At 26.5% G+C, this 23,553-nt stretch overlaps 1 protein-coding gene across 2 annotated transcripts; it reads right to left on the reverse strand.

Annotated features, from left to right (window-relative positions):
• Window positions 1-542: 542 nt before the first annotated feature.
• LOC145843800 (sulfhydryl oxidase 1-like) lies at window positions 543-23,551 on the reverse strand. Of its 2 annotated transcripts, XM_082951032.1 has the most exons (15): window positions 23,400-23,551; window positions 22,263-22,357; window positions 21,638-21,738; window positions 20,380-20,428; window positions 20,049-20,160; window positions 19,317-19,410; window positions 16,896-17,050; window positions 15,972-16,136; window positions 14,789-14,918; window positions 13,878-13,991; window positions 13,198-13,336; window positions 10,987-11,161; window positions 5,950-6,169; window positions 2,819-2,861; window positions 1,530-1,653 (listed from the first exon to the last, which is right to left on the reverse strand). In XM_082951032.1, the coding sequence occupies exons 1-14, from the start codon at window positions 23,537-23,539 to the stop codon at window positions 2,823-2,825; spliced, it is 1,728 nt and encodes a 575-aa protein (XP_082807158.1). In that variant the 5' UTR covers window positions 23,540-23,551; the 3' UTR covers window positions 1,530-1,653; window positions 2,819-2,822. The 2 variants fall into 2 exon arrangements, with proteins under 2 accessions (XP_082807157.1, XP_082807158.1); XM_082951031.1 differs by lacking the exon at window positions 2,819-2,861 and having other exon boundaries at window positions 543-1,653.
• Window positions 23,552-23,553: the final 2 nt, after the last annotated feature.

Genomic DNA, 23,553 nt, shown 5'->3' on the forward strand with positions numbered 1-23,553 from the left:
GATACTGTAAAGCTACTTTTAATGTGTTTATAATAAAAAAATCTTAGATAACAAAAAAAAAATTTGATAGTTTTTTGTGTCAAATCGTAATTTTATAACTTTAATTGTAAATGTTTAAAATTCCAGGTCTTTTAGTGATTTTTGTTCACAATTCCAGTTTTTTTTCCAAAAATTTCTCAAATTGCAGTAATTTAAGCATTTACTGTCAAATTCCAAGTTTTTCCAGGATTCAAGGTTTTTTGGTGACCCTGTATAGTGCATAAAATATTCAGCATTAGAGTGTGCAAATACCTTAATAAAATAAGAAATACTGTAACACAGGATTTTTTAAATTGTCCTTGAACTGTTCACGTTTTAAAATTATTTATTGTGTTTGAAAGTTAAAATAAAAACAAAGCTATCTAAACAAATTAATTTTCTTTTAATTGTTTGGTTTTCTTATAATTCAAATTATCGGTTAGAACATGTTATGACTGTCTGACTAGTCAGTCAGAATAAACCTATTTCTACTTTCAAAAATATAATAAAAATTTAAACAAAAATAACATCTGCTATTGTTTATTCTTTAAATTATAATAAACCAAGCGTAATTGCACAAAATAGAATATTTTTTCTTTTAAACAAACAAATTACAATACTAGCATTAGGCAGTGGCACCGCTTGAAATAAATAAACAGAAACATTAAAAACTTCCAGACAACAAATATCCTCGTTGGCTGCATTTAAAACTACTTAAAATAGTTCAAAAAAGTTATTAAAATCTTCAGGAGAAGATATTCAAATAGGTGACTAAGTCCACAAAAATCTTAGATTTTCATTTGATAAATATGTTCTATTAAAGTTTTTAAGTAACAACTGTAACAACTTAAAAAAAAAAAAATATTTCTAGTGCTTATAAGATTTCGTTACTTCCAGAGGAAAAGAAAGTTTGAGTACATCAACAAAACATGTAACTGCTCAAAAGTCAAACGTTAAAAATAAGCTTCAGATTTCAAACTAATCTCCAGACAACATCTTTTAAAAGCTCATAAACTTTAAACAAATATTTTGGACAGAACAAAGCTACCAGTTCGATTTTAATTTGAACCTAAAACATTTAAAAGCTATCGAAAATCATCATACAACAGTAGGTACAAACGAATAATAACATCTAAAAATTTGAAAAACTGTCGCACAACATTTAGTACAAACATAGAATTTTTAACCAAAAAACTAGAGGAACTATTCACCATGAACTTTCCGCGGGCAACAGTCTGTAGCCTTGTGCTTCGTTCAATAGTTAAAACTTCCCTTGTTGTTTCAAACTTACAATTAATCTCCGGACAAAAAAAAAGCGCACAAATTAAAAATTGATATTCCAAATAAAAACCATTAAAATTAACTTATGCCTACAAGTATTAAAAAACCATCACACAACAGCTAGTACAAACGAATAAAATTTCACCAGGAACTTTTCGCCGGCAACAGCCTGTAGCCCTTGTGGTTCGTTCTGAAGTCCCCCTTCCCCCTCCTCCTCCTCCGCATTGTGAGGCAGGCGTAACCGCACAGCAGGACGGAGGTGAGCCAGAAGAAGACGCACAAGTTGAAGTCGATCGAGGTGAAGCGGGGGTACGACGCGTACGAGGTGTCCGGTGTGACGTAATAATCGTACACCTGTGTCGTGTTTTTTGTTATGTAAAGTAACTTTGTTAAAAATGAAATAAAGATATAGAATGGTTATTGCGATTGTAAAAAGACAGGGTCGCCAAAGGTCTTTTTTTTTGTAAATTTCTTCCATGTTTTTCAAATTTCTTACTGATTTTTAAATAAAAGTCTTTTGGTCCATTTTAAGTATAATTTTTAATTTAAGGTAAAAACTGTCTTAAATGATATTTAAAAAAACTAAAAAGAAACTGTTAACATACTTAAAATGTGTTTATTTTATATTTTTTAAATAATACAAAAAATTACTGGTTTTATTAAATTTCTCAAATTCCAGTACTTTTTACCTAAGTTTTTTTTAAACCTAAATTGTCAAAATCTAAATTGTTTTTCCAAGATTCCAGGCTTTTTGGCAACCCTTATTAAGACTTCAACATTTTTATTTAGTAGTTATAAAACTTGAAATTAAACAAAAAAAAGTTTTGTGTAAGAGACTAGTTAAAATAGAAGGTTTATGTCATGTCAGAAGTAACATATTAAACTTTGAAGTAAACTAAATTGTTAAATCTCAGCTATTTTCATATGATTTAGTAAAAGCCTAATAAATAATAAAAGTTAATTTCTATAAAAAAGTTGTGAAATTAATAGTTAAAACATCAAAAACAGTGAACATAAAACTATTGTTTTGTAGTTTAACTAAATATTATTTTGAAAAAAATAAGTAATGTAACTTTTAGAAAAACGTTGCAAAACTCAGAAATTGTAGATTTTTACTTAATAACCTTTAATTAAAAATAGTTTTAAAATATACATTGAAGACAAAAGTATTTGAAACTAACCAATAGCTTTAAATCAACACCCACTTCAATAATATAAAATTTAAAATAATTTAAAACCATCTAAACTAAGAAAACATTTCAAACAGCACAAGACCGGTTAAAAACTAACAAATAAAACGGTAAAAAGCTAAAAAAAAGCAGTGAATCAAAAAATTTATACTTTAAGCTAGAGTTTTGAATAGTTTCAAAAACTAAATTCAGTTTTAAAATTAAAAAAAATATATATATAAAGTATTTTGTACTAAAGTTCAAGTATTTTATTCACTTCATTTAAGAAAGTTAGTTAAAACGAAACTAAAAGTCTAAACAAAAATAAACCGCAGTTCAAATAAAAATACCTTTTTAATTGAAGTTTTTATATAACACTGAAGTGCTGTTCCGCTGCATTAAAATAAAAATAAATAAACTTACTTGATAATAATTTGAATACATATTATTCTATATTTTTACATAAATTTTTATTTTATCAAAAAAATACTAATAATAAAAGTCGAATTTTCATATAAATTCAATTAAGTTTAATAATTAAGTAGAAAATAAAGTTTATTATTTATAATTTACATAATTTCAATATTAACAAAAAAATATTAACTTAAGTAGCTACAAACTTAAGTTTAATGAATAATTAAGTTTAGCTCTATAAACTAAGTTTTATAAAGATACTGAAATATATTTTATAGTTTTCAATTCTTAAGAAGTTAGAAAGAAAAAAGAAACTATGAACTTTAGAAATTATTTAAAGGTTACAAAATATATAATAAACTTTATTTTGGGCAGTAATAAAAAAAAAATTATTGTTACAGAAAACAGACAAGGTTTTTTAACACACGGAACTTATGCATTCAATTGATTGAAAATTAATTCAGTGCACTTTTGATAAAAGCATAGTACGTACAGTCTTTTGCTTGAATTCTAAAAAAAATCAGCCAATCATCGTTTAGGCATTTAGGACCTTACTTTAAAAAAAAGTTTACAAATATTTTTTTACTTATAAAAAATTTATATATGCACTATTTCCGCATTTACAGTAAACATTTTTGCATTTTTTATAAAAGCAACACTACTCAAACACGAATTTTATATACATACAATATATATACATAAGCATAGAGTTATGTTATTTATACACAAATACTATATACTAGGTAATTTTTATTTAGACAAAAATACTAGCTGAATGTTTTTTTACTACTAAAATAATATTACAACAAGTTTACTGAGTTCTACTTGTTTCATTGCAAAAACAAAAAGCTTTTTCGTAAGTTTTAAACTTTGCTTTAGATAAATTACTGTAGTTTTAACTCGTTGTAATTAAAAAACTGTCATTCAATCATACTACTGAGTAATTTTTGATAGTTATATATTTTTTCCTTACTTAACATCATTAAAGACTTGCTAAATTTAAATACGAAAAAAGATACAAAATTATATTAAGGGTTTTAATCCGTTATTCAACTTATTTAATACATAATAATTTAAAAAACATATATTTAGATTATTATTTATTTAATTATATAAAAAACTATAATTTAAACAGCTGTTTCACACATTGAAATGTAAAATTTCATGTGATCGTCAGTAAGTTACAGTTTATTATAATAGTGAACAGAAATTTCGATTTTAGAATTTTTATAAAAATTGTGACGTAGTAATGGTACAGTTTATTGTACGATTAGCTGAATTTGAAATACGCTGTGAATGTTATTTTATGCTTTTTAGGAAAGCTAAAAAGGTTATTTTGGAAAAATGTTTTAAGCTATTAGAAAAAATTTTTAGACTGTTGGGAAAAATTTTATAAAATGCTATAAAATACTCGTGTTTGCCGCTTCGATTTTATTTTGTTTTAATATGTAGTTGGTTTTAATTTTATTAAAAAAGTATTTTTGATAATGGATGCATATGTTTTGTCTTTCGCTTTTCTTGTTTAGTGTTACGTTCTTATCTGATTTTTCGATTTCTATTTTTTCTAAGTTACAAAGTTTGCAGCCGAATTTAGTATTGAATTTTAATTTTGTCCTGTTTAATATTTCCCATTTAATTTTGTAGTCTGTATTGTTATCTTTTAAGTTCCATATGTAATTCGCTAGTTCTGTTGTGTGTCTTTTGTTACTATTGTTAAATGATGATTTGTGGTTTCTGTATCTTTGTTTAAAGGTATTTCCTGTCGATCCTATATACTGCTTTGTTGTTTTATTTGATGTTACTGTTGCTTTATAGATTATATTTGACACTAGGCATTCGTTATTTAAAGGGCAAGGTTCTTTACGGCAATTACAAAGTTTATCTTTTATGGTGCTTTTGTTTAATATTTTGTTGTTGTGAGCTATTATTTTACTTTTGAAATTATTTGTGCAACTGTAAGATTAAACAAAGATACAGAAACCACAAATCATCATTCAACAATAGTAACAAAAGACACACAACAGAACTAGCGAATTATATATGGAACTTAAAAGATAACAATACAGACTACAAAATTAAATGGGAAATATTAAACAGGACAAAATTAAATTTCAATACTAAATTCGGCTGCAAACTTTGTAACTTAGAAAAAATAGAAATCGAAAAATCAGATAAGAACGTAACACTAAACAAGAAAAGCGAAAGACAAAACATATGCATCCATTATCAAAAATACTTTTTTAATAAAATTAAAACCAACTACATATTAAAACAAAATAAAATCGAAGCGGCAAACACGAGTATTTTATAGAATTTTATAACATTTTTCCCAACAGTCTAAAAATTTTTTCTAATAGCTTAAAACATTTTTCCAAAATAACCTTTTTAGCTTTCCTAAAAAGCATAAAATAACATTCACAGCGTATTTCAAATTCAGCTAATCGTACAATAAACTGTACCATTACTACGTCACAATTTTTATAAAAATTCTAAAATCGAATTTCTGTTCACTATTATAATAAACTGTAACTTACTGACGATCACATGAAATTTTACATTTCAATGTGTGAAACAGCTGTTTAAATTATAGTTTTTTATATAATTAAATAAATATTAAGCTCCAATTTTATTTGTCGAGCACTATCGATCAGAACTTTGTATAAAACCTTTAATATATGGATTATTATTTATGGTAATGTAGAGCTTTAAATTGTGCTACTTATGTAATAACCTAAATATCTTAGTAACTTGAAACTATAATAATCAAATTAATTAGTTTTAATCATGACGTTACAGTTATTGAACATGTTGTGTTCAACGTACTTTCAAAAAAGCATATGTTTATATTGGAATCAACATCTAACAAATTAACATTTTACAACTAAATTTATTTTCTCTAGCATACGAATTAAATTATGTCTTTAGGTTATTTTTTACCTGTTGACAAACAAATAGTAATTATAAACTATATATATTTTTTTCTATATAAAAATTAAGTTGTATATATTTAATTACCTGCTACGTAAATTTTTCCGATTATTTTCCTGCAGATTTAAAAAAACCAAACCTGAGGAGGAATTTCAGGAAGATGGTCGAGCAGCAAATTTTGAACCGAGTATCTTTCGACCAGATAACCGACCACTCTCGCTTCGTCCCATGTGTCCATGCCCGCCTTGGGGAACTTCTTGGAGGTTCTGGTCGTTTTGTGGCACCCCGGACACTGCTGGTTGATTGGAAACTGCAGCTTCGGGTGGTCCATGTCCTCACTTCGAGAGTTGTTGTGCAAACTGTTAAAAAAAAAATTGTTTTTGGGTATGAGTCACATACAGCTTTAAATTCTATCAAATTGTAAAAAAACTCAAAAATTGCATGTACAAAAGCTATTTGATGCTTAATATTTTCTAACTAGTTGTGTTAGTGATACAATTTATTTTTATTGTTAACTTTAGACAGAACTTTATGTTTAAAAAAATGTTGTATTACAGATTCATCAAATTTAGAATTATTAAAAAGCGAACTGTTCAAAAATTAATACACAAGATCTTAAAACTAATATTTTTTAGTTATTATCAAAATAAATTAACCTAAGGACATGTTATAAATTAAATTTATGTTTATTTACTGCTATCTTAAAAACTATATACAGTAACCTCTCGCTTATTTACGCACATTGTGTCCACAGAAAAAATACGTAAAGATACGAGAGATCGTAAAGATACGAGAAGTACCAAATATACTTACTAAATGGTTGTTTTTTGATATTGCTTTTAGTTAAAAGCACTTTCAACAATTTGTTTACTTAATTTATAAATATGAAAACAAAAGATAAAACTATACATTAATAAAAAAAAGGACTTAAATTTATATAAAATGTTAATGCTTGTAGAAAAATTTTATTAATTTAAAAAATAAGTAGATTTTATCTTTATTTATATGTGATTTATTTGATACTTAACATTTATATTATATTCTACTTACAGGGTTGCCACTCGTTTTTTCAAAAAATTTTCCAGGTTTTTAGAAGTACACATTTTTGGATCTATTTTTAGTTTAAAGTTAAATTTAAGGTAAGAAACTGTGTTGAATAGTTTAAAAAGATTGAAAAGGTACTGTAAAGCTACTTAAAACGTGTTTTTTAATAAACAAATTTTTGGTGATGACAAAGTTTTTTTATCTATATGATAAATTTTTGAGTCAAACTGAAATTTTACTATTGAACATGTTAAAATTCTTAAAAATTCCAGGTTTTTTGTTCAAAATTCTAGGTTTTTCAAGGTTTTTTTTTCAAAATTTCTTAAATTCCAGGCTTTTCCAGGTTATTTTTGCCTAAATTGTCAAATTCCAGGTTTTTCTAGGATTCCAGGTAAAGTGGCAACCCTGTACTTAGCAAATTCAATTTATAACTAAGCATTTGTTTATAATCAATAAATGGTGTGGTGTCTATATTAAAATTTGTTTCCCTTTTAATTGGGCTATACATTTTGCAGGGATTAAAAGATATCTTACCAAACTTAATAATCGGATTATATAGAGATGATGGACTTATAGCTGTAGAAAAAAAATTAAGCAATGTAGAAATAGAAAAAATTAAGAAAAAATTACACAAATTCACTAAAAGCATAGGCATAAATAAAATTATAGAAAACCCCTCTTGGAAGATTGACTACTTAGACCTAAATTTCAACCTACTGAACCATACATTCTACCCATATAGAAAAGACAACAACAAAATAAGTTACATAAATTCAAAATCAAACCACCCACCAACCATACTCAAACAAATCCCAAAAATGGTAGAGACCAGACTTTCTAATAATTCAAGTAACAAAAACCTATTCAACAACATAAAAAAAGACTATAATGATGCTTTAAAGGTAAACGGATAGAATTATGAAATTAACTATACTGAAGAATTTAAAGATAAAAAAAGAAACAGGAAAAGAAAAATTATATGGTTCAATCCCCCATATTGCAAATCAGTAAAAACAAACATAGGTAAAAAGTTTCTAAAAATAGTAAACAAGCACTTTGAAGAAAACAGTAAGTTAAAAAATATTTAAACAAAAACAATATAAAATTAAGCTACAGCTGCATGTCAAACATTGAAACAATAATAAAAAACCACAACAAAAAAGTAATAAACAACAATAAAGTAAACAAAGATGAATCATGCAACTGCAGAAAGAAAGAAACTTGCCCTCTTGAAGGAGGAGAATGTAGAGCAGAAAATGTAATCTACCAAGCAACTATAGAAACAGATAATTAAACAAAAATATACATTGGACTAAGTGGTAATCAACTAAAAAAACGTATATCTACACACAACACAACAATAAAAAGCAATCCAAATGACAAAAACTACCTCCAGTATAAACAAGCAACTGAACTCTCAAAATTAACCCATAAATTAAAAAATGAAAATAAGAAATATAAAATAAATTGGAAAATATTACAAAGGGAGAAAAAACCAAAACCAGGAGTTATGACATGCAGGTTGTGCTTAAAAGAAGCTTTACTAATCCTTGAATCCGGTACAAATTGCATCAACAAAAAAACGGAATTAATGAACTCATGCAGACACAGAAACAGATTTTTACTAATAAATTGGAAAGCAGACAAAACTTAATCAAATTAAAGTAAAAAATAGGTTATTTTTCTTGATTTTTTCATTGAGTTTTTGTCGACATTTGACTTAAATTGGAAATTTTTTTTTTTAAACAGTTCTTAATTCAACTTAGATAAATTTTTTAGAATTTTTTTTAGATAGTTATTAAATCCGTTTAAATTTTGACTGTTATCTTAACTTGACACAAATTAGATTTTGAAATCTTCAGCAACTTTGAGTTTTATTAATGTTTTGTTAACTCTTGGCTTAAAACCACAATTTAAGACAATTCTTAATTTCATTTAGATAAATTTAAAGGTATAAATATTTTATTATTATTATTTTTTTAAAGAAAAGATATAAATATTTTATTATTTTTTTTAAGAAAAGCTCTGGATTCAGTTTCTTTTTTTTTTTTTTGACTCAATATAAAAATATTAATTCAATACTTTTTTTTTTTTTTAACTAGTACCAATTTTACCTAAAAATACTCTGATATGCTTGAATTTTCGAATATGCAACATTTTTGTTTTTGTTTATATTCTTCACGCATGAATAAGTTTTTAAACAACAGTATAATTAACTAACATTGTTATATGCAGTTTCATATTTTATTTTTGCTTGAAAAGGTCGCAATCTCTTGCCACCGAAACCGGTCGCGAATAAAATATAAAATTTGCATAAATCTATTAAAGCCTTTTACAAAAATATGCATTTGGTGATGTAATGGATTTCTTCTTTTGAACAAAAATATATAAAATAGAATAAAAATGTTTAATAAAAATTGTTTATGTTACAACAACTTTTTTTAATTTGACCTTTGCCCACATAAGGATAAACTAAAAAAAAAACGTCAAATGAAAATTATTAATATGTTAAAAAACAATTAAGATTAGTGTTAAGTGTAAGCTCTATATTTATTATCACAGCTACTTTTTGCTAGGATTTCTTTTAAGATGATTATTCATTTATAGGGTAAGAGTGCTGTATTATTTATTTGTGACTTAAACTTGCATTAATTCATTATACTTTCATTATTCAACACAGTCATACTCTTTCAGAATTTTAATTTAATTTCTTATTGTTAAGGCCATAGGGGGGGTAGGCCATGTTTTTTACAAGTTGATCTTATTTTATAGAGTTTCTACTAAGCTTCAAGTTGCTTTTTACCGTTTTTAAAAATTCGAATTAGTTTTTGAGATATGACCGGCCAAAGTCGGGCCGTATAACAGGTTCCTTATGGGGAAGGAAAAACTAAAACGGCAAAAAAAGACTAATGCATTCAAAATCTATCTCCTCCTTCATTTTTTAAGCAATCTTCTTCAAACTTTCACAGTCTATTCTTTATACAATAACAAAAAAACGTTATTTGTAACTTTAAAAAATTTTAAGTAAAAATACCTTTTTTTTGAAAAAAAAAATTTTTTTTTGATAAAAAATCACTTTTTTTTTTTAATTTTTGTCATAAAATTTTTATTTTTTTAAATTATTAAAATTCACAAATAACGTTTTTTTCTCATAATGTAAGAAACATTTCCTGAAAATTTGAAGAAGATTGCTTGAAAAATGAAGGAGAAGATAGATTTTAAAGCCCGTTTTTAAAAACTCGAAAAAAACGGCTTTAAAGTTTTGGTAAACTTTATTTTTTTATATAAATATTTTTATATAACCGGTCATAAAAAAAAAGTTACTTAATATTTTTAAAATCTAAAAAAAGCATTTGAAAGATTATGAAATTTACTATAATATAAGTCTGTATGTTATTTTTGGTCAAAAAATGGCTTCTACCCCCCCCCTATGGCCTTAACAAAATTTCTGATAAAGTGAGGTATAACTAATTGTTTATCAATTAGTCAAAGAACATAAGTTTACAAAGTTTAAAGATATAGAGAGGTGAATTAGCATTAAAAAAAGTATATTAAATTAAAAATATACAATAAACCTAATTTGTGCAATATTGAAAAAATTTAAATTTTTATATTTTGAGTTTCTTAGAATTCTAAAAAGCGTAACTAAACGAGAGTGCGTAACGTCACGAGTACGTAAAGATGCGAGAGGTTACCGTAAATTTTAAGCCTATTTATAAAAACAATAACAAAAAAAACTTACAATAAGAAGTCATGTAATTAGTCACAATTTTACTGTAAGTAAGTCTTTCTCGTACTTAAAACTCGAACAAAAAAACATTATTGACTTCAAAATAATAACTTTGTTATCAAAAATTAACTTAACTCTAAAAACTACCAGAAAACATGATTTATAAAACTAGTAGGTATTACATTATCAAAACGTAGTGACAAAAAAAAATTAATTAAATTGTATGTCATACACTTAACCACTTATCAACATATAACTTTTGTTATAAAACAATTGAGCTCTTAAAAGTACCAGATAGCTTGAGTTCAAAATTTGTAGCTATTACATTACTTAATGTATAAAAAAAAACTAAGAGCTTTAATTAACTTACTCTCATAAAAAATACTTTATTTAAGTTCTAACCGAGCATTGACGGAGTTGTGAAGCCTCCACAGCCACAGCATGGCGGCCGAGTTTTTGTTGGTCTCCTGGTCGAACCTGATCTGCTCGATTTCCTTCTTGAAGTTGTTCCTGCACTCAATGCAGCTGAAGAAGTTGGTGATGTACCCTTTCATCGCCTCGTAGATCGAGCTTTGGTCTGGTAGTTTGTTTTGTTGTCAGTAAGTTGGTTGTAAGTAAAGTTTTAATAAAAACGTTACTTGAAAGGCTGTTTATATATGCTATATAAAAAGTTATGAATTTTAGTCGTTTACAATACCATAAAAATACCTCTAAAATATTTTAAACTTGAAAAAATAATAAAATTCTAGAAGGTCCATTTAAAAATTATAACAGTAAAAAAATGCAAAAACATAAATTAAAAGAAACATTTCAATATTGGTTAAAGTGCCATATCTTAGTAAGTTCAAAAATACTATTTAGTCATATCTCAAAAAATAATGTCAAATAAAAATAAAAAAAGTAATAGAAGGCCCTGTATAATGGTTATAAAAACATGTAAAAAGATACTAAAATAGATCATTAACATTAACTCAGAAATCTTTTTTTTATCTATTTGTTTATAACCACAATTTAAAAACTAGTCGGAAAAATACAGCTAACGTTAAAGAACAATACTTGCAGTTTTTACTTCCTTTTGTATAAGTGGCGCCAAATAATTTACTTAAAATAACTTGTCTACTCGACAACACTATGGGCATATTTTTTTTCTGGTTATTGAAACAAAAAAAATTCATGAATTTTTCTAACTTAAAACAACCAATGTTTTTTAAACAAAAAAAAAACATAAACTTCAGTATTAAAAAAAATGCTAACTAGAGATACTTAAAAAAACTCAAGTGTATAGAATTTGTCTTATAAATAAGGTAGAAATTATACAATGAGTTATAAAAAAAAGTAGTTTAATACAAATATTCTATCGTTTGAAAACTCTTATTGTCGGTATTTTTCATGTTTTATCAAATTTTAAAACTGTTATCTGGTCTTTACTGCTTATTAATGTCTTATTTTTACTCTTTTTTGGGCTTTAGTTTTTTAGCTTTAACTTTTCTACTTTTCCCTTCAACTAACTAAACTTAAACTATGCTTTGAAATTAATGTACAAGATTTTAAATGGCTTAACAAGTTCTTCTCAACTTTATAGAACAGTTCAAGGCTAGAATTTCTACAGGTTTCTAATGCAAGGAGTAGGCTGTAAAAACAAAAAGTACAAACGTTTAGAAACTCAATTCATTCTTATCTTGTACCAAAAGTGGAGCAAAGTAAACAACTTTGAATATAATTATCTGTATTGCTAAATGATTCAGTTTTATTTAATTCTTATATGAAGCAATTTGCAACTTAATTTTCTAATATAAAACAAAAACACTTGAGGCAGTTGCTCTTACATTATGACGTCAGTTTACGTCACCCCTTTCAACTCTACTTTTTGAATTTCAATTTATTATTTTTAGTCAAGAAAACTTGAAATGTTTTTCCTGACCACCTTACTGACTTTTTCTGAGATCCGGGTTTAAGGAGTAGCTATGAGAAAACATAAGGTATTGACAATGGGTCAGGATGAAGTGAGTTATTTTTTATTCTGTTCTGAAATTGGTTAATAAAACTTGCCAAACTAAGTTACAACTATGTTAACAGTTGTAATGTAAAACTGAAATTAAAAAATCCACGAAATCAGATAAAATTATATTTTAATGTTTTTGTAGTCAAAGAGTTAAATTTTTATCACAATTGATTGGAAAAACTATCTTTTATAGGTTTATTATGCAAGGAGTGTCTAAAGGCAAAAACGTTGCTGTTTTATACATAATTTTACCAAACATTAAAAACACTAAACTACATATTCAAATTAACTAAACTTGGATTTAGATAATTTTAAATTAAATTGAGTTTTGAATACGACTTATGTGGCCAACAATGAAAACTCAATACACTTTAAATTCCATTCTTACACCCAATGCATTCATATATCGCACGACAAACTAAACACTGATTCTTACCCTGTATTTATATTTACTAAACTAGTTTTTACATATTTCTTAAAACTTGGTGGGAACTTAGCATGACCTATCACATGGCCTACAACAAAAATAATTAAATTCTAGATTTCACCATCAACTTTCAACAATAAATTTTACATATTCATGTGATACACAACAATCTCAACACTTTCACCTTGTATGCCAGCGTTGTGGTAGGCCACAGACAGCGCGTGGAACATGGTCCACAGTCCGCATGGGTAGCCCCTCAGGCTGGCCTGCCCCGACTGGCAGCCCGCCCACTTGTGGCTGGACCTGGGAAACCCCGGCTGCCTCTGTTTGAAATATACTTTGTTTAAACTTGAGAAATTAGTAATATAATACTTTTGTCTTTTAATATAACAAATAAAAATCTCAACTTACTGCTAAGGAAAATAACATAAATTTTATTGTTTTAATATTTTATTTTCAAAACAATGTTTCAATCAAAAATAAAGAGACCATAAGTTTTTAAAAAAAATATTATTCAAATAGAAGAAGTACCATTTTTAATAAGTAGAATTAGTATGCAAAAACTAAATTGTATTGAGTTTAAATAGTTGTTCAATAAAAAAATTTAAATTTTTAGTATATACCTTAGGTAGTTGGTCGTTTATGACTCGTGTATAGAAAAAAAAGATAGTGAAACATAGAAACGCAATGTATTTTCCCGCAAAATGTAAACACAAATATAAGTAACAGTAGATTGTTTAGGCTTCATTATGCAGTTTAAGTACTTTAAACAATAATTTTTTTAACCTTAATATCTAAACTTTATTTATTAATTTTATTAAAAGCAATTTTTAACTATCTTATAAATCTAAAAATATTATTTACGTCCAAGAAAGAACTCCATTCTTCGTATTCAAACAAACCATTATTCTCCAGCCATTGTTCTAGGTTTTCAAAAAATTCATAAGTTGCTCTTCTTCCGGGGAAATGTTCTTTTGTCTGGATAAATGTAATTTTAATAAAAAAATGAATCTTTCTTAACTAAAATGTTAGCTCTTTTTATTGCATACAAACAACTTTACAGTTGTGCTATTTCAGTCGGAATGGTGTTAAATTTACTTCGGACATAATTTTAATTTCCATAAACTACAACAACTTAGATAATTTATAAGACAATTTATACTACAGTGCTACTTGTTTCTAGGACTATCCTCAACCTAAACTAGACTTGAAAACCTTTGAGAATAGTGTTAGTATGGCATAAGTAAGTATAAAAATACCATTTACTAGTTGTTTTACTAAACAACACTGTCTTGCTAACGAAACAATAGCTCCACTCAAGAGATATTTAATATTACCGAATAAAAACTTGTGATTTGATCTTTAAAAAGTGAGCTAGGCTTTTGTTGTTTATTTTAGTAGTGAACGACAATTTAAATCAGAAAAATCAATTTTGGATTGTTGTAAAAGTTTTCTTGTCATGTTAAATTTTTACAGAAAAGTTTTTTAACATTATCATTTTATTCTTGGCAATTTGGTACTACTTTTCAAAAAAAAAATTAAACTTATTTTTCGAGATGTGCCTATAAAAAGTTTAAAACTTACTGAAAACCTTTTTTTAATAACTTGAATTCTCTCTTTAAGTAATCATTTTATTCCAAAATTATTTTTGTATCATAAACTTATTTATTCTTATACACTTTAAAACATAACTATAACTTACATTTTTGTAATTTGAACTGCCTTGTAACCTAAACACACTAATAGTTAGTTAAGTGCTTAAAAACAAAACAAACCTTTACGAAGGCTTTTGTCAGTTTTTTCATGGCTTCCAGTTTGTCGCCGTACAGGTTTTTGTTGGAACTCACTTCGACACTCAACATGTAGTTCATTGCCGACTCGATATCGATGACGTAGGAACGATCCCTGTAAAATAAGAAGGATATTCAAGCTAGATTGGCAGAACATTGTGAGACTCAGTTTTAGTTTAACTTAGTGATCATATTGCATATTGTAGTTTTTTAAAGTTCTGTTGGTTATTTACTTTTTTTTTTATACACTTTAACACATGGTTGTTTGTATATATAAAATATTAAATTTTTTTTATAATTAGAAAAAAACTTTTTGTAAACTATCAGCTAAAAACTAAGTAGTTATTTTATAATAACTTATAATTAGTATTTTTACATGTGAATATTACAGTCTTTACATTTAAGATCTTCCAACTTTATATTCATTGGAAAAATAATGTTCTATAAAGATTTTTTAAAATCTGAGAGTTTTCATTGAAAACTAAAACTAGTTATCTTTTTACAAATGTTTTGTATTTTTTAAGGATTTCGTAACAACTTTTTAGATTACAAAATAGTTGTAACCTAAACATATGTATTTAAAAAAACAAATACTGGTTGGTTAGTAATTGTATAGTATAGAAACACTAGAATTATAAAAATTAAGTTTATATATATAAGTTTACAAAACTGTTTACCTGTATGTCAGCAAACAGAATAAAAAAAGTTTTTTGTGTTTAGAAACGCTTTGTTGATATAAACTTTATACAAGAAACATATATACAAGAAACACTGATTTACTTTGCTAAAACTACGCCGAAATAAGTTCACAAACTTGTGCAAGTAAAAATATATACTTTGGTTTTATACACAAAAGCTTACTACTCGTTCGAAAAATAGTGTAGTTATTTTTTTCGTCACTTCTACAGTACTTAAACTAAGTTAACCATTTTAATTTTAGTTGACCATGTTGTCTCTTTATATTTTTACGTGGTTATAAATTCAGTCAATTTGAACAGCATAGAACAAAATTATCGCCTGATCTCTATTTATTTTTTAATAAATCTCCATATTTTTATTTACAACACACTAATGTTTGCAAAATACATTTAAATCAGGGCTCCCACTAAAAAAAATTAGGGTGAATTTCTTTAAAAAATTAGTCTAAATATTTGTTCAATGAACTAACCATTGTATGTCGGACAAATTTTTAATGTTCGAGTTTCCGATCCAGTCCCTGCCCCCGTCGCTTTCCGATTGGCTGATAAGCTGCCAATCAAATTTCGCCACCGGCTTGCCCACATCCGGGAGGCTTTCCAGCTCGTGAACGTAAAAGTAGCGCGTCTTAAGCTTGCTGGGAAATTAATAAAAAAACTAATAAGAGAATATAAAAAACCGCTTGCAATAGTTGTAGATAGTTTAGTAAACAAAAATTTTAAAAAAACCATTTAAATGAATTGTTTGAGCTCTTTAAAATTAAAATACTGAACAAAAGATCTTTCGTTGCATAAAAAAAATAAAAAATTCTCATAATTATTTTAAAAAGAGTACACTAAATAAATAAGTGCATACTTTTAATCTGATTACAAAGGTTCTAAAATCGTTTTTTTTTTTAAACAATTTTTTTAAGTTAAGTATAATTTTCCTTTAAACTTATTACAAATTTAAACATAGCTTCGAATAAGTTTTTATTAAGCTTATCAAAAAAATATAAATAAATACATTAACATTGAAGTTGATGAAGCAATAATTTTTTTATTTTATTTCATATTACCTTTGATATAACTTTAACCTTACATTTTTTACTGGTTAGTTTTAGTTTATGTTTTAAAGAAAACCAAGTTTTTTGTAGACAGAACTTATTTAAAGATAAAATACTTTAAACATCTTCTTAAAATCATTTGAAACCAACTTTAATAAAACAGTTACAACTTTGAAACATTTCCCATTGAAATAAAATCATAAAATCATGGATACAAATAACATACTTAAGTTCAAAAAAAAGCTACTTAACTGCGAACATTTTAAAAGTAATCGTTGTATATAAGCGTTACAAGTATTTATATAACAAAAACATTTTTAACTTCAAGAAACATTTAAAAAGCAAACTCACACGTCGATGACGCGGGGTTTTTCGTTTCTGGTGAAAAGGACAACGTGGGGAAGTTGTTCTCGACTAAGGGAAAGTTCCCTCGACAGTTGCAACCCGCCATTTTCACTCATCAACCGAACTTCGATGTTGGAACAGGACGAGGTGTCCAATATGACCTGTTAACCATTATTAGTTGAATATGTTTTTAGTTGTTTAATTATCTTTTTATTAGCTGTTGCTATTTATTACTTTGCGTTTTAAGTTGTTGGAAATTCTTTTTACTTTGTCATAAATACTATTCTGATTGTTAAAACTTGTCTTTAATTAACTACAATTTTAGTTGTCAAATTATATTTTTTAATAATCGTTGTGCTTTATTACTTTTCGTTTTCATTTATTAAAATATTTATGATTTATTTTTAACTAGTTCTTATTTATGATCAATTTTAATGGCTCTGCTCTGACGCGTGTGTTAAAAATCTTAAAGAACATCTATATTTTTTTAAATAGTGATGTAAAAAATCCATACTAAAACTTTTTGAGTAACAGTTTATTTGATAAACTATATTTTTCTGAGTATGTTTATTATAAATTTACGCATTGAAACGTAATAATGTTTGTTTATAAATTATCTAACCACAACTTTCTTAAGTAGCTTGCCACTGTATAAATAAAAAAATGATACATAAAAGTAGTTTAGTGTAAAGTCTTGTTGTAAAAAAGTAATTTATAAGCAACAACTTTTAAAAATAATAAAAGTTTGTGATTAAGATAAATAGTAAAACATACTTAAATTTCTTTCTGTACAAAAGTATACAGAAAAAAATTAACTTGTTAGTCTAAGCCAGAGGTCGGCAGGCAGGTGGTGCTAGCGGGCCAAATTTGAAGTTTCCAAAATCTTCGCGGGTCTCAGTTTTAGTTTTAGTGACATTTAATATAATCCTTTGGTTTTAGTTTTAGTCATACAAGTTAAATTTTTACTTTTACTCACTTTATTATTTTAAATGACTTTTAGCTACACATAGTTTAAATTTAAGTTATAAACATTTATTAGAATAATATTAACATTGAATCATATACTTAAGTTTTAATAAACTATGTACTTTCTTAAATACTTAGTAAGCCAAACTTAATATTTTTTTATTTTACTTCTAACCTAACTCTTTATAAACACCGAGCTTGAAAAACATTTTTGGGTCTACTTTATACATTTCAATCTATGTCTATGATTACAATCTATGTCATATATACTGTTTAATATGTGGTTGTACATACTTAGATATTACATGTGTAAACAATATTCTTAAAAAAAATTGTGTATAGTAAACTAAATACAACTTAGTTATTAAATAAAAAAAAAGTTTAAAATATGATCATCTTTGTACATTGGTGCGCATAAGAATAAATTTAAAATGTGCAGAAAACTTCTAAAAATCAAAATGTTTCGGAACCAAAATAAAATAAACTTTGTTTGTTATTATTATGTTTTTTCAACTGTTTTTGTGCATTCTCAAATATAAAATTTCATCTAAAAAATAAAATCAGAATAAAAAACATATAAAAAAACGTAGATTGTAAAGAAATGACATTGTACTCAAATACTGGTCATTAATTTTGTACAAAATTGAAAACATTTGCAAGTTTATTTACTAAGCAGGTATTATATAAATTACTTACTAAATCCAAGCACTCTTAATACTCTTTTTTCAGATAATAACTTGCTGTTGTAAGAAGAAAGTTATTATGAAACTAAGAAAAAAACCCAGATGGAATGCTAATCAGGCTTTTTCACATTTTTTAGCAAAAGCAGTAAAGTCTTTTAATTCTTTTAAAACGTTATAGAGGGACTTAAACGAGATTAAACAAAGTAAACCAAATTACCGGAAAAAATTTAAGTTAAAATATATATTTTTGCTCAGCGGACCACATTTACATGCTCGCGGGCCGCAAAATTTTCTTTTGCAGGCCACATTCCATTCAAAAAAATAACGTGCTCGCGGGCTGCAGATTTTACCTTCGAGGGCCGCAGTTGGCCCGCGGGCTGCAGATTACCGACACCTGATCTAAGCGTTAATGATAAAATTAAATATCCAAAATACATAAAACTTTAAAATATTTTTTAACATAAACATTAGTATTATAGAATTTAAGTTACACTTACCTAAATTTTAGAAAACTAGTTTCAAATAAATATTTATTCACATAATTACATATTCTCACACCGTTTAAGGTGAAGTTAAGAATATTAAACTATGTTTTAGCAATTAAACATGCCATACTAAAAAAAACTTATTTCGAATAAAACAACTTGACTATAACTAGAGTACATGTGTGAAAGTTTAAATCAAAACTCAACAGTGTTATGCAAATACTTAAAACCTGTATGTAAGAACCGAAATAGCAAATAAAACATTTAATTTAGATACTTTTAATTAGCTGTACCTCTTTTCCCATTAGAGAAGTTGAGTTTTCCAGAACAACCACAAAGTGGAGAGGTCTTTCTTCATGCTGCAGCTGAGTCTTTAGATCGTCGTAACTGTTATTTTTATAATGGCAAGTAATAAAAAATTAAAGGTTTAAATCAGAGAAACACTTACTTAGAAATTATAGTGTTTTACGAACATTTATTGCATGAATTTTAGAGCAGGTTAATAACTACTTAGTTTCTTAAACGGGTTTATTTTTTAAAGTCGTTTATTCTTATTTAGTAAAAACAATTTTTAAGTCTAGAAAATAATAAATGTATGTAAACTAAAAACTTATGTTTACTTTAGTTAAATTCTACAAAAACAATTGTACAAGTTAATTGATGACCTTGGTGGTTCTGACACTGGGGTCGGCAATGTTTTAAAGTCGTGGAGCAATTTTTCTAAAAAAAGTTGCTTGCTGGCTGTACTATATAGAAAAAAGTCTTTCACGGGCAGCAGTTTTTATTTATTTATTTATTTTAGTAATAACGATACAAATACTACTTCATACCAAAAGGTAATAAAGGAAGCATAAATTTAAGCACAAGTGATTAGGAAAGATTAAACTATGGGCCAGATTGTAAGTTTTCGATACAACAAATTTTGTTTATATTGTTTTAAAAAAGTATGTTTTTAGTTAAAAAGTGCTTCGCAGGCTACAAATTTTTGCTTTGCAAGCCACAAAACTAAGCGTAAAAAAACTAACGATAAAGGTCGAAATGTTGGTTTTGAAACGTTATGGCCCCATTTCAAATTTTCAATGTCCTTTTCAATAAACGGAATGATTTTCTCCCGTATTGATTTTGAAGATGGAGAGCCTGTTAAAAGGTTAGCTTAAAAGATTAAAATAACCATTAGCTATATTTAGAAATAAATTTATTATAATTTTTGGTTGCATTCTTAAAGATCTTATTTTGATTTTAAAGGAGCAAATATATTTGGGATTTTTTTTTAAACTTTGTTAAAGGGAATAAAATAAATTAGAAAAAGTTTTGATCAGTTTTAATTAGTTTAAATAATTTTTCTTTAAAATTTACTTTCAACTGAAGTACCACCGTCTGTTCCGTTCCATATTGAGGAATACAGCTGAAATGTGATTACTTATTAAAAATCAATAAACTGTGTTAAATAGTTCAAATACCTCTAAATGAAAGTTAAAAAAACAAAACCAAGCCGGACACATTAAAACATTTCAATATTTTCACAGTACTCCAAACAAAAAATCTTAAAACTGTTTGAAAAATTTTTAAGTATACCAAAGAAGAGAGCAACTCATAAGTACTTTATTTTTTATGTACAAAAACGAACTTTGCTTTTTTATAATATGAATAATTTGATTAGTAACTAGAGCCTCATAGCTTATATTCTTAATTAACGAAAGCTATTCATTTAAATATATAACAACGACTACTATATTGTTTACATTTATTCACCTTTTAACAAAATTTTATACATTTATATAAAATTTATGAAAACTAGTTGTTCATAAAACAAAGTTTCAAAACGTATGATTATATGACATATAGGCTTTATCCAAGGTCTTCAATAATTGATTTTTTTTGTGAGTAACAATAGGTTGTTTTGACAACTCTTAAGCTTCTGTTTTGAAAATTAAACAAACAACTTGTTTTCAAAAGATCCTTATATTTTACCAGTCTTGACAATTCTTAATTAATAAAGTATGTTTTATTGTCCTGACAACACGTTAAAAGGTATCTGTGGTGTGTGATTCGATAACCAAAAGGTTCTTCGTGCACCAAGTCCTAGGGCTAAGTATTTTGAGCGTCTTTTTTTGTCTTTCAATAAACTATAACTAAAATAATTTATTAGTTTTGACAAAAAAGGTAACTTTACTGAGCTAAATTTTGATTTAAAAAAGTTTCACTAAAATTATACAAATGTTAAAAAGTAAAAAAAAAACATGTGCATGGTCACTTAAACTCTATTTAAACTATAAGTACATTAAAGTTTTATTTAATACCATAGAGTTTAATTTCAGCCCTAAACCAGCCATATTTGCCAAAAACTTTAAATTTAACCAGAGCTATTAGGTAAGTGGCAACCAGCATTCAAAGAAAAATAAAACACCAGCAACTTTCAACCAAGAACTAATTTTTCTACGCCCTAATGTACTTTAAACTCTGGATGGCCGGCTATCCAAAACGGCTCCCTGTGACAGGTCATGGAGTTTTCCTCCCCAATCAGGGACTTTCCCGCGCAGTTAATCCCGCCAACCCTCAGCACCCACCTCCAGCCTGCGTTTGATATTCATTTTAAATCAGTATAACTTGTTACCCTCAGCGACGGAGTGGCTTGAACGTTCATGCTCCTGCAGTTTTCAGAGTTCCACTTTTCCGAGCAGTCCACAACGCCAACGTTGATGACGCACGACCACTCTGAAAATGATTGTTTCTACTCTACAAGCTGATATGACTGCTAATGATGTTATGTGGTAATATGCATGTATGTTAGTGTGTAGTGTGTAACAAAATTTTAGGACAAACTAAATATTTTGTTATGTTAGGACTGAAATTTTAAGCATACAACAAAAACGTTTTGAGAAGCTTTGGAAAAAATGTGAAACAGGTGAACAAGTTTTAAAATTTGTTATAAAACTATGCTTATATACATGAAAACTGTGTACATGTAGACTATATTTGTAAAACATGTATGAAAAATGTATTTATATTTATGCTTTGCTTTTTTGTATATAAAGTAAAACCAACACCTTTAATTTTCTAAATATTATTTACAATTTGGAACCAAGTATCAATTTGTGCTAACTAATAAAAAAAAGATAAATTGTGTTCAAACTATAAATATTTAAAACAGGTATAGATTGTACATATAACTCAAAGCAAACTATGCGGTTCAACTACAAACACTTTACAATTTTTCTTGTCAAACAAATGTTTTTCACCTGCCACGTCTTTAGCGAACTTTTTGAATATTGGAGCAAACTCGTGGCAGGTACCGCACCAGGAGGAGTAATATTCGACCAACCACATGGAAGACCTGTGAAGAAATTCAACTTTTTAATGAAATTGTTTCAATTTCCAGGTTTTTTCGTGACTTTTGTTCAAAATTATAGATTTTTCCAGGCTTTTTCAAAATTTTTCAAATTTCAGGTTTTTCCAGGTTATTTTAGTCTGAATTGTCAAATTCCAGGTTTTTCCAGGATTCCAGTTTTTTTTGGCCACACTTAAACTTAATCTTAAACGTACAAGTACACATGATTGAAACAAGCTGAAGTTGCAGAGAAATATCTCATTGTTAAATATGTTGGTAACCTTATTGATTTAAGTTATTGATTACTTTGAGTTTCATAAGTGGTAAAAAGCAACTTTTAAACAAGTTGGTAAAAAATGTGCAATATAAGACCAACTTATAAAAAATTGTTTTAGCCCTTAATTAGTTTAACAGTATAGTAAAATAGTTATTCTTTTATACATCTAAAGTAAAAATATAAAAATTTATCAAAAAAACATCTTAAATGCATACTAAATATTACAAAAAAAAAAAAAGATTAGGCACAAAACACAAACTTGTTTATGCAAGAAAAAGATCTTACCATTCTGAATTTTTTGGACTGTACAAAAAACTATAGTAGCTTTATGTAGCTTAAAAATTAAAAAAAAACTTGATTAAGTAAAATGATATTTTATTATTAATATGTTGATTAGTTTTTGTCTCTTATCAATTACATAACAGTATAAGTGTTCTTTCTCTACTGTTTTAAGTAAAACTTAATTTTACTCTACTTTAATAAAAATTTTAGATTGAAAAACAGTTTTAGATTTACCTATCTAAGAGTTTTATTTTCCTGATTTCAAGTAAAAAATTCAAACAACATATCTATCACTAAAATTATAGGCAAAAAGTAGTTAACTCAAGTGTTTTTTATAACTATAAAACTTATAACTATAAAACTTATAACATTTTATTGTATTTTTGTTAAACTGAGTTTTTTTTAGTTGAAAACTTAAGGTTTAAAATATAAAACTAAAATTTATATAGGTTCTTATATGAAATACAACATAATTAATTATAAACTCACTGATTTTTCAATGTTTCTTTTAAGTTGCTTCCATCAAGTATAATGACTTCATCAGTTTGACTGTATAAGTCCATCTTGTCACAGCAAACTAACTTAAACAGACCACTTAAGAGTAGTAAATACAACATTTTTGACACCATTTTACATTGTTACT

This window comes from Thalia democratica, chromosome 9 (assembly GCF_965202585.1).
Source record: "Thalia democratica chromosome 9, ktThaDemo2.hap1.1, whole genome shotgun sequence".
NCBI lineage: Eukaryota > Metazoa > Chordata > Thaliacea > Salpida > Salpidae > Thalia > Thalia democratica.

What these genes read in the sequence shown, in the direction of transcription:
- LOC145843800 (XM_082951031.1), bottom strand. Translation starts at nt 23,539, where the DNA reads ATGGTGTCAAAAATGTTGTATTTACTACTCTTAAGTGGTCTGTTTAAG. An exon ending in GTTCGCTAAAGACGTGGCAG is followed by an intron (nt 21,739 to 22,262) that starts GTGAAAAACATT and finishes AATCATTTTCAG; the next exon opens with AGTGGTCGTGCGTCATCAAC. An exon ending in CTTCTCTAATGGGAAAAGAG is followed by an intron (nt 17,051 to 19,316) that starts GTACAGCTAATT and finishes AATGGTTAACAG; the next exon opens with GTCATATTGGACACCTCGTC.